The sequence below is a fragment of the Leptopilina boulardi genome, unplaced genomic scaffold (assembly GCF_019393585.1).
Source record: "Leptopilina boulardi isolate dan_hultmark-lab unplaced genomic scaffold, ZJU_Lbou_2.1 LbouV2_396, whole genome shotgun sequence".
NCBI lineage: Eukaryota > Metazoa > Arthropoda > Insecta > Hymenoptera > Figitidae > Leptopilina > Leptopilina boulardi.
In genome coordinates this window covers 369,374-384,602 of record NW_026137969.1, presented here as the reverse complement: position 1 = coordinate 384,602, position 15,229 = coordinate 369,374, and the positions used below count along the sequence as shown (strand labels likewise).

The following is a 15,229-nucleotide window of genomic DNA, read 5'->3' as shown; positions in this document are numbered from 1 at the left end:
ACTGATGGTAAAACAGTTTTTAAAAATGAAAATTCAAAAATTACCGACACAGAAATCTACCTTGCCGACTAATAATAAAACAGTTTGTTTTGAAAAATGAAAATATAAAAATTACCGACACAGAAATCTATCTTGCCGACTGATGGCAAAACAGTTTTTTAAAAATGAAAATATAAAAAATTACCGACACAGAAAAATGCCTTACCGACTGATGGTAAAGAAATATTTTAAAAAAAATAAAATATAAAAATTGCTGACATAGAAATCTACCTTGCCGACTGATGGTAAAACAGATTTTTGTAAAATGAAAATATAAAAAATTACCGGCAGAGAATTCTACCTTACATACTAATGGTAAAGAAATTTTTTATAAGCCTTTTCAAAACTGTTTTATTATCAGTCAGTAAGGTAGTTTTATGTGTCGGTAATTATTATATTTAAAAAAACCTGTAAAAATACTCGTGTCACACAAAATATCCGGATATTGTCAAGTACTGCTGAAGTCATAAAGCAACCATTAAAATTTAGAAAATAGTAAAATCATGTTTTTAATTTTATTAGGTTTAAAAATTTTTAATGTTGATTTTACATTTTTTTTCCTTTTTTTGTTGTGACAACTTTTTTCAAATCAATTGTACTATTCGAGCACTTATACATTTTGAAAAGTTTATATACAAACAAAAAAGTCAAGTATAGTGTGAATATTGAGTTTATTATTTTACCTTTCACCATTATTAGTGAAAGTAACATTTTTTTAAATCTACAGAATATGAATTAGTATACCAGTGACTGTTCACACTATAGTTTGGTATAAATTATTTGTATAATTATTGAAATAATTATTCTGTTTCAAATTATATGATTCTCATTGTCAAACATTTTCTCAAACAAATATTACGTTTAAAATTAATTACACTTTTTTCCACGACGTAATATTTTTTTAAAAAATGATTCCATCAACCACAGTTGTTGGCAAATATGGTACAATTGCAGAAATTTTTCAAGACTTAAGACGCTATTATGCATCATCGGGACGAAATGAAGATTTCATAATGACCCTATATGGTACGCAAAAATTGTATCAATATTATAAAAATTGCAATATGCCAGCAAAAAATATAATTATTGTTGATAATTTATGGTGCATTTTACCAAATGTTATTTCATTGACAACAATAATGAAATATGAAATTTTAATTTTAGTTTTCTATTTCGATGACATTAAATATTATACACGAAATAATAATGCATTAAAACAAAATAATACATTGACAAAAAAATTAAATGAACGACTTATTCCACTTGAACAATTGTTAAATTTACAAAATGATAAAAATGAAATTTTTGCCTGGGAACGACAACGAAATGCCACATTTTTTTCCAAATATATTGGCATGTCAAAAGTTTGGTTAAATATTTTTGCCACTTATTCAAATGTACAGGAATTTAATATATTAGATATAACCGAAAAACATTGTTGTTCTAATGAATGGCAGTGTAGTGGTAAAATTTTAAAATTTATCAATCATATTGAAATGTGTCAATCTTATGAAAAAAAAACGTTTAAATAGCAGTATATATATAGATAAATATAAATCTCAAATCATAATATAATGGTAATGGGAACTAACAGCGAACAACAATATTTGTCGAAAATAATAATTTTTGGTTCACTATTTATTATATGCATCGTCTATTAAAATTATTTTTATTCAGTTATTCTAAAACAAGAGTCAAAAGAATATGCAATTTCCATTAAACAGAATTTAAAAAAAAAAATTTAACATTTATTTAGATCAAGAAAAATATTTATTTGAATTATACAAAGTTTAAAATAACCAAAAAGCAGTTTCATGCTAATTCGAAAATGAGAGAAACTTAACAGACGAAAACTTATCGGATTTTGTAATTTTAAAATAATATGATTGTTATGAAATAAAAATTCTCCGCAGATTTTCTCACAAAATACGTGAGCCAAATGTTTTGAACGTTCAAATGAACGAAATTTTTTTTACAACTTTTTTTAAGTATAGGGGCGATATCACTTTCCCATATTTAAACTGTACAATTGTTAATTCTCTCAGTTAAATCGTACATTTAATATTAACTTTAGTTTAAACTTAAATTTTAAAATTGAAGACCTGTTAAATTTTTCTTATAAATTAATTCTACTTTATTAGATTGTCATTTACTTAATTGTACACAGACTATAAAATACATACCTAGTGTAACGGTGTAGAAAGTACAACATTTCAGAATAAGAACTGGTATTTTTTCTCGATTTTTCCGTTTCTATCCGAGTTGAGAGAAAAATACTTTTTAAATTAAATGCACCTACGAGGAGCCAATTTTTGAAAGACAATGCGGTACACCATTAATCCCCACTCACCATTTGTCATAATTCTCGTCAACTACTGCACCCTGCTCTAGTGAAAATTTAGTAACTTTATGTCTAAAGGCGCCGTCCCATGACAGCGTGAAACGCCGGCGTAAAAGCAGAAAGCATGAGAACGAAAGAGATAAAGATATCTCATTATCTCTTTCGATCTCATGCTCTTCGCTTTACGCCGGCGTTTCACGCTGTCATGGGACGGCGCCCTAAAAAAATCATTAGGAAAATTCGAATAAATAAAAAATTCTGCAAAGTGAATTTTCAGTTATATGAAAATTTTGTAATATAGAAAAACATCGTTTTGATGTAAATTTTGAAAAATATACTAATTCGAAAAAATAAAAATTTGACTCAAAAATAATTATAACAAATGAAATTCCATGAAATGAAAATTCTAACAAAGCCAATACGTCGAACTGACAAAATGTCGAAAAGCCAAGACGTCGAACAGTCAATACATCGAACGGACAAAATATCGATAAGCCAAAATATCGAAAAATTATATTGACTCAAGTATAATTATTAGAGCTATGCAAGTTTTTAAAATTCGAACCGCTCCATAAGAATTAACATGAGCTCGAATCGAATATTCGATCCCAAAATTCGAACTTTTGCACAGCTCTAATAATTATAGTTAAGTCAATAAAATTTTTCGACATTTTGTCAGTTCGACGTATTGGCTGTTCGATGTTTTGGCTTTTCGATATTTTGTCCGTTCGACGTCTTGGCTTTTCGAGGTTATGGCTTTTCGAAATTTCGTCAGTTCGACGTATTGGCTTTTCGACATTTTACCTGTTCGACGTATTGGCTTTTTGACATTTTGTCTGTTCGACGTACTGACAGTTCGGTGAAAAGCAAGCGTCTCCCGGGAACTTTGTCGAATGAGGACAATGAAAACCAACTATCAACGTAAACCAGTGTATAAATAAACATTAGAAATGTATGGAATGAAATCGAAATTTTTGAACCTATGTATATTAGGATTTTAATTCGATTTCGTCCCATACATTTTAAATGTTTCTTTATGAACTGGCTTACGTCCATCTTAAATTTTCCCCCACTCAACTTGAACTACCTAATGCGACTAAATCTGCGCATGCGTTGGCTTACTTGGTCAAGCTTATTAAAAAAAAAGGATTAAGCCTGGCACAGGTGTGTTGGAAACATAAATTAATTAAAAATTAAAGAGAAAAGATATTGAAATTTAGAAAAATGAGGAAGATGAGTAAAAAAAAGTGAAAGAAGTGAATGAATTTTGTTATTTGGGATATTGGTTTAAATAATAATGAGAGTTAGGAGCTAAATGGAAGGAGATTTATAGGTTAGGTTAAGATTGTGATTATATTAAGAATTGTAACTTATGTATTATGGTAGTCTTATAAATTCTGCTTTATATATTATAGAAAAAATAAACAGCTAATGTAGACTTAGAATGGTTGAAGGAATGAATGAGAGAAAAGGAAAACAAAGGGTTACACATCAACATAAGAAAATACGTTAGGATAAAATCTCATTTTGCGGTTTTTTTTTGGTTTTTATTATTTTATATCCACAAACGTTACAATTTTCCAGGCATACACTATTATTAGATTCAAACATCACGTACACCATCGTTTATCATCACATTATGAAATCACTGTATACGAATCGAAAATCTTTTTCGCATTTTCTATTTAAACTCGAACTTATGTATGTTGACTGTAAATATTGGTTAAATTTTATTTTTTTTTTCATTTTTTTTATCTTTTCCTTTTTTTTTACTCTATTTACATGGATGACATGATTAACGTACTAGCGTAATCGATTTATCTGCGATACAAAATCGTTATTAATTATAATAATAATATTATCCAATATTATATTATGCATTCCTTGGAATCGATATAAAGTTTTTTTTTTCATTTTTTTTTGTTTTGTTTTTTGACTATACAGATTGTCTACCTGTTAAAAAAAATACGCGCTTACTGAAAAATATCTGCTCAAAAATTATGTATATTTAAACTCAAAATTTAATTGATAAATTTTATTGCAAATTATATGAAAATTAATGTATTTGCAAATTATGCCAATTATTATTATTATTATTATTACTAAAACAATAAATATTATTTAAGCAAATATTCTTCTAAAGTCGCATGCTTTTAAGATGTATTTTTAACTCTGGAGCCTCTATTAATGCATCATTCGTTTTTTCATCTTTTTACACTTTTTTTTCTAACGGAAATAAATAATATTTTGATTTACAAAAAAAAATTCTATATTTTCTATACTATTTTCCTTTTTTTCAACTTTTTTCTTAAAAAAAAAAAAAAAAAAAAAAAAAAAAAAAAAAAAAAAAAAAAACAATATATTGAAACTACATTTATGTGGAAAAAATTTCTTTAATAAACGAGTCGCAAGAAAAACTGTTTTAATTTTTTGTTTAAATCTTTTTTATAAAAAGTTAAATTTTTTGAATGAAAACAGGAAAAAAAATTCAACAAGTAAAAATCATTTTTCAAAAAAAATATTCAATAACATATGTGAAAAATAAACAGGAAAAAAAATAATAGAAAAATTTTAGTAACGACTCTTTTTTTTCTATCAAAGGCACTAATAAAAATTTATATTTTAAAAAAGAGACTAAATGTTACAAAATAATTTTAGAAAAAAAATATACCTATTTAGTAAAATTTTTTTTATATATATATATATATATAAAAAAAGAAATAAATAAAACAAAGTTTTGTATAGAAATTTATTTTGTAGTTTATGCGCAAAAAAAATATATATATATTTTGCAAAAATTGTATCTTATGCGGTTTTTTTTTTTTTTTTTTTAATTTTCCCCTTTTTCTTTATTCTCATCCGAAGCTCGTGTTTTCTAATTCAACAAGCAAAAAAATAAAGCCTGACATTTTTTTTTTTTTGCAAAATATTATTATGTGCCTTTGTGTGTATATGTTTGTGTGTGTACGCATGTCTGTGTGTTTATTTTTATTGTTTATATATAATATATATAATATATATGTAACATTTTTTTTATACATTTTTCAGTTGTCGCCAACCTTTATCCCCACCCGTTATATTTTTTTTTACTATATATATATATATTTATGTATATATAGAGCGTAAAAGCCTTAAGTAAAATTAAGGATCGTTATTTTAGATAATAGCAGAATATTCTGTAATATAATAATAAAAATAATAAGTAACAATATGATATTTTTTATGTATATATAATTTACAAACTGACATGTTCGCTACGTTTGGTGTACGCCGAAAATAAAATTCGTCCCGTCCTCATAATCAATTAAAAAAAAACGTAAAAAAAATTTTTTTTTGCAATTTGAAAAAAATCAAAAAAAAAAATTTGTCAAAAATTGTTCTTGTGAAAGAAAAACAAAAAAAAAAACGGGAGGAACTTTTAAAGGTTCTTTGGAAAGTTTTCTGCGTTGATAAAAATAACTTTTTTTTTTTTTGCATTTTTTTTTTTGTACGCCACGAGCGAACTTTTTTTTTTCCCTTCACACACACATTTATACTTTCATTCTTTCATTTTTTTTTCTATTTATCATACCCTCTTTCTCTATTAGGACTTAAAATATTCATGAAACTTATTAAAACTAAGCCTTATTGGGTCTTATTAATTAATTAATTGATTATTTAATTAATTAATCGTGTTCAGCACAAATAATCATAAAAATTATCAACTAAATATAGTCACTCGCTTAAAAAACTATTTGATAAATCTAATAACAATTCTTAATATTATCTAATTCATTTTTTTTTAAATCGTTATATACAAGACTGAAAATTGTGAGCAAGTTTTATTCACTATTTTTTTATTTTTTTTTAGATTTTTTTCTTTTTTTTACAGTTGACAAAAAAAAACTTCCACGATAAGAAAATATCCCAGAAAATTATAGAAAGACAAATTCTAACAATGATAAAGAACCATGAAAAATAAGTTTTTTTTTAATTTATGTAAAATTGTTTTTTTTTAAGAAATAATTATAATAATAATAATAATAATAATAATAATAATAATAATAATAATAATAATAATAATAATAATGAAAATAGTAAAAATAATATTAATAATAATAATAAGAATAGTTAAAATAAAAATAATAATAGAGTAATAATAATAACAACAACAATAGTAATAATAAAAAAATAAGAGTCTAATAAAAAAAAAACACGGTTTTTCTGGGAAATTTCTTCTCAGCGGTAAGATTTGATTGTAGACTATTTGTGCTAAATTATTTCTTTTTTTTTTATCGTGAAACAAATGGAGGCAAGCGCATTTTTTTTTATCACTGGAAAACACGACAGAAATTCGCAAAAAAAAAAAAAAAAAAACAAACAAAACAAACGCAGAATTGTGGCAGTGATGCGAGATCGAAGACGGAAAATTAAAAACAAATTTCATTTTTCTTTTTCCCGAATTTAACTTCTTTTTTATATCTTTGATCAGAAAAAAAGTTTTTTTCTTTTATTTCCATATTTAGTTGAAAGTCTTATTAAAAATCACATATCGGTTTTTTTTCACCACTTTTAATAACTTCATTTTTATTTTCATCAAAAATTAAATTAATTTACAACCCAAAAAAAAAATTAACCTTTTTTCCTTTTAATTAATTTTTTTTTTTATCTAAAATTGATAAATTTCTATTTTTTTCTCCTTTTCTTAATCAAAAAATAAATATTTATTTTTCAAAAAATTCTCCCCTGAAAAAAAAAATTTTTTTCTCAAAATTAAAAAAAAGGTGAAAAATTTTAAAATAGAAATAATTTTAAAAAAAATTCAAGGAAAAAAAATTTTGTTTTTTGTTTTTTTTTACATAGTAAAAAAATAATTTACAAATATATGTGAAGAAAATCATGTACAATTTTTGTTTTTTCATTCTTTTTCCAATGAGGAAAGAAAATTTGGAAAATTTAATTTCTTTCTTAAATTTACCCAATTAGAAAATTAAATCGAAATGTTTATAAAATATTAATTTTTCCCATAATAATTACATATTCAAAAAGTTCAGAAAAATAAATTTAATTCTTCCTCTACACCTTAACTATTATTATTACTATTATTATTATTATTATTTTTCACAGCAAATTTTATAATTGTTACTTTTTTTCTTTCAAATTTATACAAAAAATAAAATTAACATCAACCTAATTTAATAAAATTGTGCCCATATTTCAAAAAAAAAATCGTTTTTTTCTGATCAAAGTCGAAAAGAAGAAAAGAAAATTGAAAAAAAATTGCTAAACTTTAAACCCCTCTGAAATTTGCAATTAACAAAACGGAATGTCATGTCTAAAATTTTTTTTTTGACTGGCGTTCCACAAAACTGTCAAAGAAAAAGAAAATACAAAGAAAGTTCCCCTTGAGGTTTTTTTTTTTTTTTAATTTCTAAAAGAAAAAAAAAATCCAAAAACTTGTAATTCAATGTCTAATACTTACGATAATTAAATTAGTCGTAATAGTAACAACTTCTAAAATACAGAAAAAAAAATAATAAATCTACATCTATCTTATTGAAAGTGCGTCAAATGGTTTTCGCCTCATCAGGATTCTATAAGAAAAAAAAATGAAGAAAAAAATTACATCAGTTCTTATAAATTCACACTTAATTTCTAAAAAAAAAAAAAAAATAAACAATTACCTTTTTTCCACATCCAAACTAATTTGTAAGGAAAAAATATAGTTTTTTTTTTTTTTTTTAATTTTCCGAAAAAAACTCCGTCTAACGACCATTTTTTTTGCGCATCGTTTTAAAATTTCTGCATTTTTTTTTCCACTCAAAAAGTGGAATCGTTTTTTTTTCAAAAAAAAAAAAAAAAAAAAAAAAAAAAAAAATGAAAAAAAAAAAAACATCACTTTGATTTTCTTCTATTCGTCGCCAATTGAAAACAGAGACAAAAAAAATAAAATGTCCAACAAAATTCTCTGGGTTGAAGAAAAAAAAGAGATTTTTGAATTTTTGAGTTCTGGACACAACAAATAACCAAAAAGTTAAAAAGAAAATAAAACACATCACTTTTGCGCAGCAACGGTGACGACAGTTGGTTCTGTTTTTGGTTTATCGGCAGTACCAGATTTTGTTGCTTGTTGTTGTTGTTGTTGTTGTCGTTGAGATTTTGCGACTTCCTGAGTTTTGTGCCGATTGCCAAATTGTGCTGTTTGTTTGGCGAGATCGCGTTGACTCGATGAATCGCTTCGTCGTTTGGAATGGGTGAGACGACCGGAACCAAAAGAACCGGTACGATTACGATATTGAGAGGCAGTTGTTGTTGATGATGATGATGTTTCGAATCGTAATTTTGGTTGCGATGGACCCGAGGACGATGTAGACGCCTCAAGTGTAACTGTACTTGAGCCACCCGATAAACAACGAACACGACGCGTTGGTGATGTTTCATTTGCACCAGCTGATTCTGAATAACTTCGATTACGACGCTTTGATGCCTGTGATCTCGAGACTTCATTTATTTGTGGCTGCAAAAAGGGTGAATTTTTTTTTTTTTTTTTTTTACGTACACTGACAAAATTTTAAAAATATACACAAATTTTACATAGGGTCAGTTGGGGTAAATGGGGGACAAGAGGTTTTGGAGCTTAATTCACAGTTTTAAAATTAAGTTCAACGTCAATATTTTAACCTCAGATCACCTGTTTTGAGTATTGCCAAGCTTTTATCTTGATAATTGTCAGCAAGATAAAAAAAGTTATCGCTCAATGCAGAAAAACTTGAAAATCAAAGTCAAACTGTTTCAGTATTTTGTCGAGCATTTCAGTGAAAACAGAACTTAAAAATTATACCAAATTTTTTTCTTATTCCTTATGACTCCTATAACAGAAATTCACTTGAATTTTTGATGAATGAATTTTTGAGCTATCCCCAATTCACCCTGAGTTTTCAAATTTTTGGGGTAAATGGGGATAGCTTGTCATTATTAACCAAATTAACAAAAATCAAAAATTCAAATGAATTTCTGTTATCAGAGTCATAAGGAATAAGAAAAAAATTTGTGTATGATTTTTAAGTCTGTTTTTTTCAAATGCAAGACAAAATACTGAAGTAAAAAAAAAATAAAAAAATTTTAATTGGTTCAACTATTATATATCTACTACAATTTTTTCAAGTTTTTTCATCCCTTAATACAATAATATACTTAGGGAAACTTTTTTCTTAAAACTTTCTTAGAAACTGTGCTATCCCCATTTACCCCAAATTTTAGGAAATTTTCTAAATTTTGGGGTAAATGGGGACAGTCAGTTTCATGCGTTTAAAGTTTATCTAAATTTTTTTCTGTTGCATAAAATTAATCCTGGGAATGTAAATAACAACTTTTAAAAAAATAAACCCGCAAATATTGCCTTTTAAAGGAAGAAACTTATGTAATTTGTGAAAAATAGCGATTTTGTCCCCATTTACCCTAACTGACCCTATATGGGGCATTTCAATTTTTTGCTACGAAATTTTATTTCTCAAAGACCTCGGATTGACTTTAAGGCACAAAAAAAGTCGATTTATATTCCAAAAAATCGATTTTTTTATTTTAACAAAATTTAATTGGTTAATGAATTTTTTTACTTTAAATAACTAATGTAATTAGATATTAAATTCATTTTATTAATTCTGTAATGAAAATATTTCTATAATGAATATTATCAAAAAAATTTATTTCCAATTATTTCGGAATCAAATAAATTATGAGGCAAATTTTCAAAATTTTATTTAATTAGAAAAAAATTTCGAAAAAAAATTCTTAAAGTTTCATTTTTATAATTTTTTCAAGTCTGATTTAATCAATTTATTCGAATTAAAAATTTTGTCATAGTTTTTGGTTTTGATGGTCAAAATAAAAAAATTTTCAGGCAATACTTAATCAAGTTTTACAGATTTTTAAATAAAATTCTTTCTTTAAATAATAATTTTGGTAAAGTTAAAGTTGAAATTTTTAGAAATAATTGAATTTCAAAAGATTTTATTAATTTTCACAGACAATAAAAATTTACAGAACTAAAAATAATTTATTAAAATAATTGAATGGTGAATTTCGAAAAGGGCTCAACTCGAAAAAGCGTAAGTGTCATTTTCGCATAACAAATGATAGTGAAAATGACTCTCAGCCTTTTTAGAGTTGAGCCCTTTTCGAAATTCACCATTCAATTTTAGATAATATTTTTTAAAAGTAATTGAATTTTCAAAGATTTACAATTCTGATTTTTCAAATTAATTGAACTTCAAGTGATTTTTAAATTGAAATTTTTTATGACTTCACTAAAAAATTTATTAGAAATTGCAGACAAAAATACAATAATTTGAAAACTTTTTAAATTAAAAATGGTTTCAGTGATTTTTAATTTAAAACTTTTGATGAATTCCGTTACTAAAAAATTTATTAGAAATTGCAGACAAAACTACAATAATTTGAAAACTTTTTAAGTGGAAAATGGTTTCAGATCGTTGAACTTTCAAAGAATATTATAAAAATCTATAAAAATAATGGAATTTCACTTAAAATTATTAAATTTCAAAAAATTTTAGATGGAAAATTTAAGAAATAATTAAATTCTAGAAACTTTTAAATTAAAATTTTTGAAAATAATTGAATTTCAATTTCAATTGATTTTAAATTGAACTTTTTGAAAAAAATTGAATTTAGTTGAATTTCAATTGAAATTTGGGAAAATAATTTAATTTTTGGTTGATTTTAAATTGAAATTTTTTTAAATAATTGAATTTTAATTGATTTTAAATTGAAATTTTAGAAAATAATTAAATTTTAGTTGATTTTGAATTAGAATTTTTGAAAATAATTGACTTTTAGTTGATTTTAAGTTGAAATTTTTAAAAATAATTGAATTTAAATTGATTTGGAATTAAAATTTTTGAAATTAATTGAACTTTAAGTGATTTTTAAATTAAAATTTTTGGTAGTTTTATTTGTTAATTTTATTTTAAATTATAAACAATTTTTAAATTTCTTAAAAATTTTAATTGGTAAATAGTTTAAGATAATTGAATTTCTGAAGAATTTCATTAAAATTATTAAAAATAATTAATTTAGTAAAGAATTTTAGTTAAAAATTTGTTAAACAATTGAAATAAAGAAGATCTGAAGATCTGAATTGTATGCTAAAAAAACGTATTTTGTTTAAATTTTTTTTTTTAAAAATGTAAAAAAGTCTAAAAAGTCGCATTTTATTAAAATAAGTCGAAAAACGGCTTATTTTTGAAAAAAAAGTCGGAAAAAGTCGTATAATCCGAGGCCTGACTTTTTATTTATTTCTTTTGTCCGTCAAATTTGTGCTGCAAAAATTTTTTTTGAAAAAAATAATAAATTTGAGACTTAAATTTCAAAGAAAATACAATTTTTAATCTCAAAAATGCTACTTATATTTATAAATAGATTTTATTACTCAGAAATATATTCAAAGTTACTATTTTAAAAACATAATTTTTAATTTTTTTAAAAAAATATTACATTTACGAAAAATTTTAAAAATTTAAAAATAATTGTATTTAAAAATTAAAAAATAAGTTTTTTTTTATTCATAAAAATATTCAAAAATTATTATTTTACAAAAATAAATTTTTTTCTAAATTGTTCTAGTCCAGCACAAAAAAGAAGTAATTAAAAAACATTTACGGAAACTTTAAAAATTTATCAAAATAATTTAATTTCAAAATTCAAAAATAGATTTTTTTTACTCAGAAATATTCTAAAATTATTATCTTTCAAAAACAAATTTTGTACTGAATTGTCTAGTCTAGTGTAAAAAATTTCAATTTTTGGTAAATGTTATAATTTATATTTTTTAGTGCTAAAGTAGCACAACTTGGAAAAAAATTTGTTTTTGCGAAGAATAATATTTTTTGAATATTTTTGTGTTAAAAAAATCGTTATCTGAATTTAAATTTGATTTATTTTGTATAATTTATTATTTGAGATTTTGGAAATTGTTATTAATTTCGAGTCTTCATTTTTCTCTTTTTTTTTCAAAAAAAAAAACAAAAAAAAAATGTTTGCAGCACAAATTAGCACAAAAAATTATTTTTTCCAAAAAATAAAATTACATATGGGGAAATATAAATTTTTTCTCCGAAATGTTATTTTTCCAAAGCAAATTTAGACGACACGTATTTTTTTGTTTGGCTGAAAAAAATTTTATGTACAAAGTTAAATGTAACTAATTTTCCAAGTTGAAATAATTGTAATTTTTCTTAAAATTAACAGAAAAAAATCTTTTAAGTGTTCTAACTTTTTGACCAATCGGAATATTTTCTTTTTTCTTTTTAGACCTCAAAGACGTTTTAAAATTCCATTAAATAAAATTAAAAAATAATACCTAAAATGTCGGACATTTTCATTCAAATTACTGAAAAACTCCATCTTCTTTTTTGTTCCGATTTTCTTCATAGTAAAGAATATTTTTCTTATACGAATTTTAACTTATGCCCGATACTAATAGAAGAGAAACAAATTTTTTTAAAAAAATGTTTTTGAAGAATAATTTCATTATTCTTCAAAAAAGAAAAAAAAATACAATAGTAATACAAAAAAAATTTCCGTAATAAAAATTATTTCTCTTTAAAAGATGGAAAAAAAGTGTCTCTTGACATTTTTCTCTATCTCGTTTTGTTTTCGAAATATTTCGCAAAATTTCATTTGAATGGTAACAGTATATTTTTGCTACGAATAAACAAATAATTGTTAAAAAATACTGTTCTCCTTAAAAAATAAATAAATAAATAAATATTAACAACAACAATAAGTTTAAATAATTTTAAAATATAATTATTAGTAATAATTACTTTCTAGGTATTTTAGAAAATAGTTGATAATTTTTTTTTTATAAATAATTATTAGAACTTCAGTTTGAAATTTGCTGAAGATAAAATTATCGTTTTCTCTAAATAAAAAAAAATCTATTAAATTAGAGTCAAATTATTATTGTTGTTAAAGAGTGCTATAAAGAAAATATATATATTATTTAAAATTAATAACAAACCTCGACAACTCTGAAGTCTTCAATGCTGTTGAATTTGGAAAGATGATCTTTTAATTTTGCCTCGACATCGAGTTCCACTGCGTGTTTGTAATATTTCAAGAACGCCCAGAATTTTTCAAGACCGTACAATTGTCCTGAAAAAATAAATTTAATTTTTTAACCACTTTTTTTTATAAAATTAACGAAAATTAAATCAAATTAGAAATCGATTTTTATTAATTTCTTTTTTTATTTCTTTATTAATTTTTTCTATACTAATTTAAATAGTACAAATTGTACGAAAGGAGAGTTTAATTTTACAAAAACCCGTTTATTACTAAATAAATAATTAATTATTATCACTACTAACCATTCTCATAATCGGAAACGGTTTCCGTTTGAAAGTCTTTATAAAGTTGCGGCCTGAATTTTCGCTCAAGACCATAACTATAGAAGCGGAAAAGGCACTCGAGACCATAACGATACCCCTCGCTCGCGTCTTCCTTTGCCAAACTTCGAAATTCCTCGTACATACTGCGATTGAAATTTTCCCTCAGGAAAAATGACCAGAATCGGAAAAGTGTATTCATCTCTTGTGATTGTCCAATTCCAAGTCTCTTGCGCTCTAAAAACAAAAAAAAAAAACAAAAAAACATTGTAAATTTTTCTAAATAAAAAACAAATGAAACAGACAATAATTTACAAATTATCAGATTATTTGATTATCAGCAAAATATTTCCTCAGTCGGGAAAAGAAGACAAAAATAAGAGAATCATCATGTAAAAACAATTTCAAAAAGAAATTTTAAATATAAAAAATTTCAAATAAAATTAATTTATTTCATTTAATTTCTATTCCAATTATTATTATTATTATTAGAAAAATTTTCAACTAATCACCTTTCAAGCAACGAGAATGATATTTGTGATAAACTTGTTGGGTGAATCCATTTTCTTTGAGTAACGCGTGACTAGGATGATGAAATGTTGGAAGCGATTGTGGTGCACTTCCACAGCTGCTGGCCAAAAATCCTTCGTTCGGACTTGTTCCAGCGCTACTTCTAAAAATTAGATAGAAAAAAAACAAAATTAAATTAAAAAAACAGAAAAAGAAAGCAAAAATTACAAACACATGTTTAAGCTCTAAACTTAATTTATTACAATTTTCATTGGGCCGCATGATTATTCAATAAAAATCATTAATTAGAATTTTCATTTTAAAGTATTTTTTTTATTAAAAATAATTAATTTTAAAACAAATTTTCATTTTTTGAATTAGAATTTGACATAATTTCTTTTAAATACCAATTTTTACTTAACAAAAATTTTACCTACCGAATTTTTGCTAGAATTTTTATTTTACACTCATTTTCTTTACATTACTTTTTATAAAAAAGAATTTTAATTTATATAATCGAATTTTAAGCAAAATTCTCATTCAAATCAAATTTTATGTGGTTCAAATTTTTAAATGACAGAAATTCAAATTCACCGAATTTGAATTTGTCCAAATTTTTATTTACACGAATTTTTATTTGTCCGAAATAACAAATGGCCAAACAAACAATCGACAGAAAGATTTTGGCGCCATTTTCAAAAATTGACCAATTAGAAATTATCAAGAAAATCGTGATTTGTCCAATTTTTGAAAATGACGCCGAAATCTTTCTGTCGATTGTTTATTTGGCAATTTATAATTTCGGACAAATGAAAATTCGGCGTCGTCCTAAAAATTCATTGAATTGGAATTTCCGTCATTTAAAAATTCGAATCACATAAAATTCGATTGAATGAGAATTCTAATTGGTTAATTTTAAAATGAGCGCCCAACATTTTTCTAACCAGATATA

At 24.0% G+C, this 15,229-nt stretch overlaps 1 protein-coding gene across 3 annotated transcripts in view; it reads right to left on the bottom strand.

Moving 5' to 3' along the window:
• Window positions 1-5,583: 5,583 nt before the first annotated feature.
• LOC127288871 (la-related protein 1) overlaps window positions 5,584-15,229 on the bottom strand; it is a 34,377-nt gene continuing 24,731 nt past the window's right edge. For all 3 annotated transcript variants that reach the window (XM_051316572.1, XM_051316570.1, XM_051316571.1), the window contains exons 14-17: window positions 14,280-14,440; window positions 13,750-14,004; window positions 13,401-13,534; window positions 5,584-8,876 (exon numbers count right to left, since the gene is read on the bottom strand). In XM_051316572.1, the coding sequence (XP_051172529.1) occupies window positions 8,415-8,876; window positions 13,401-13,534; window positions 13,750-14,004; window positions 14,280-14,440 (1,012 nt within the window). In that variant the 3' untranslated portion in view covers window positions 5,584-8,414. The remainder of the gene's footprint in view (window positions 8,877-13,400; window positions 13,535-13,749; window positions 14,005-14,279; window positions 14,441-15,229) is intronic.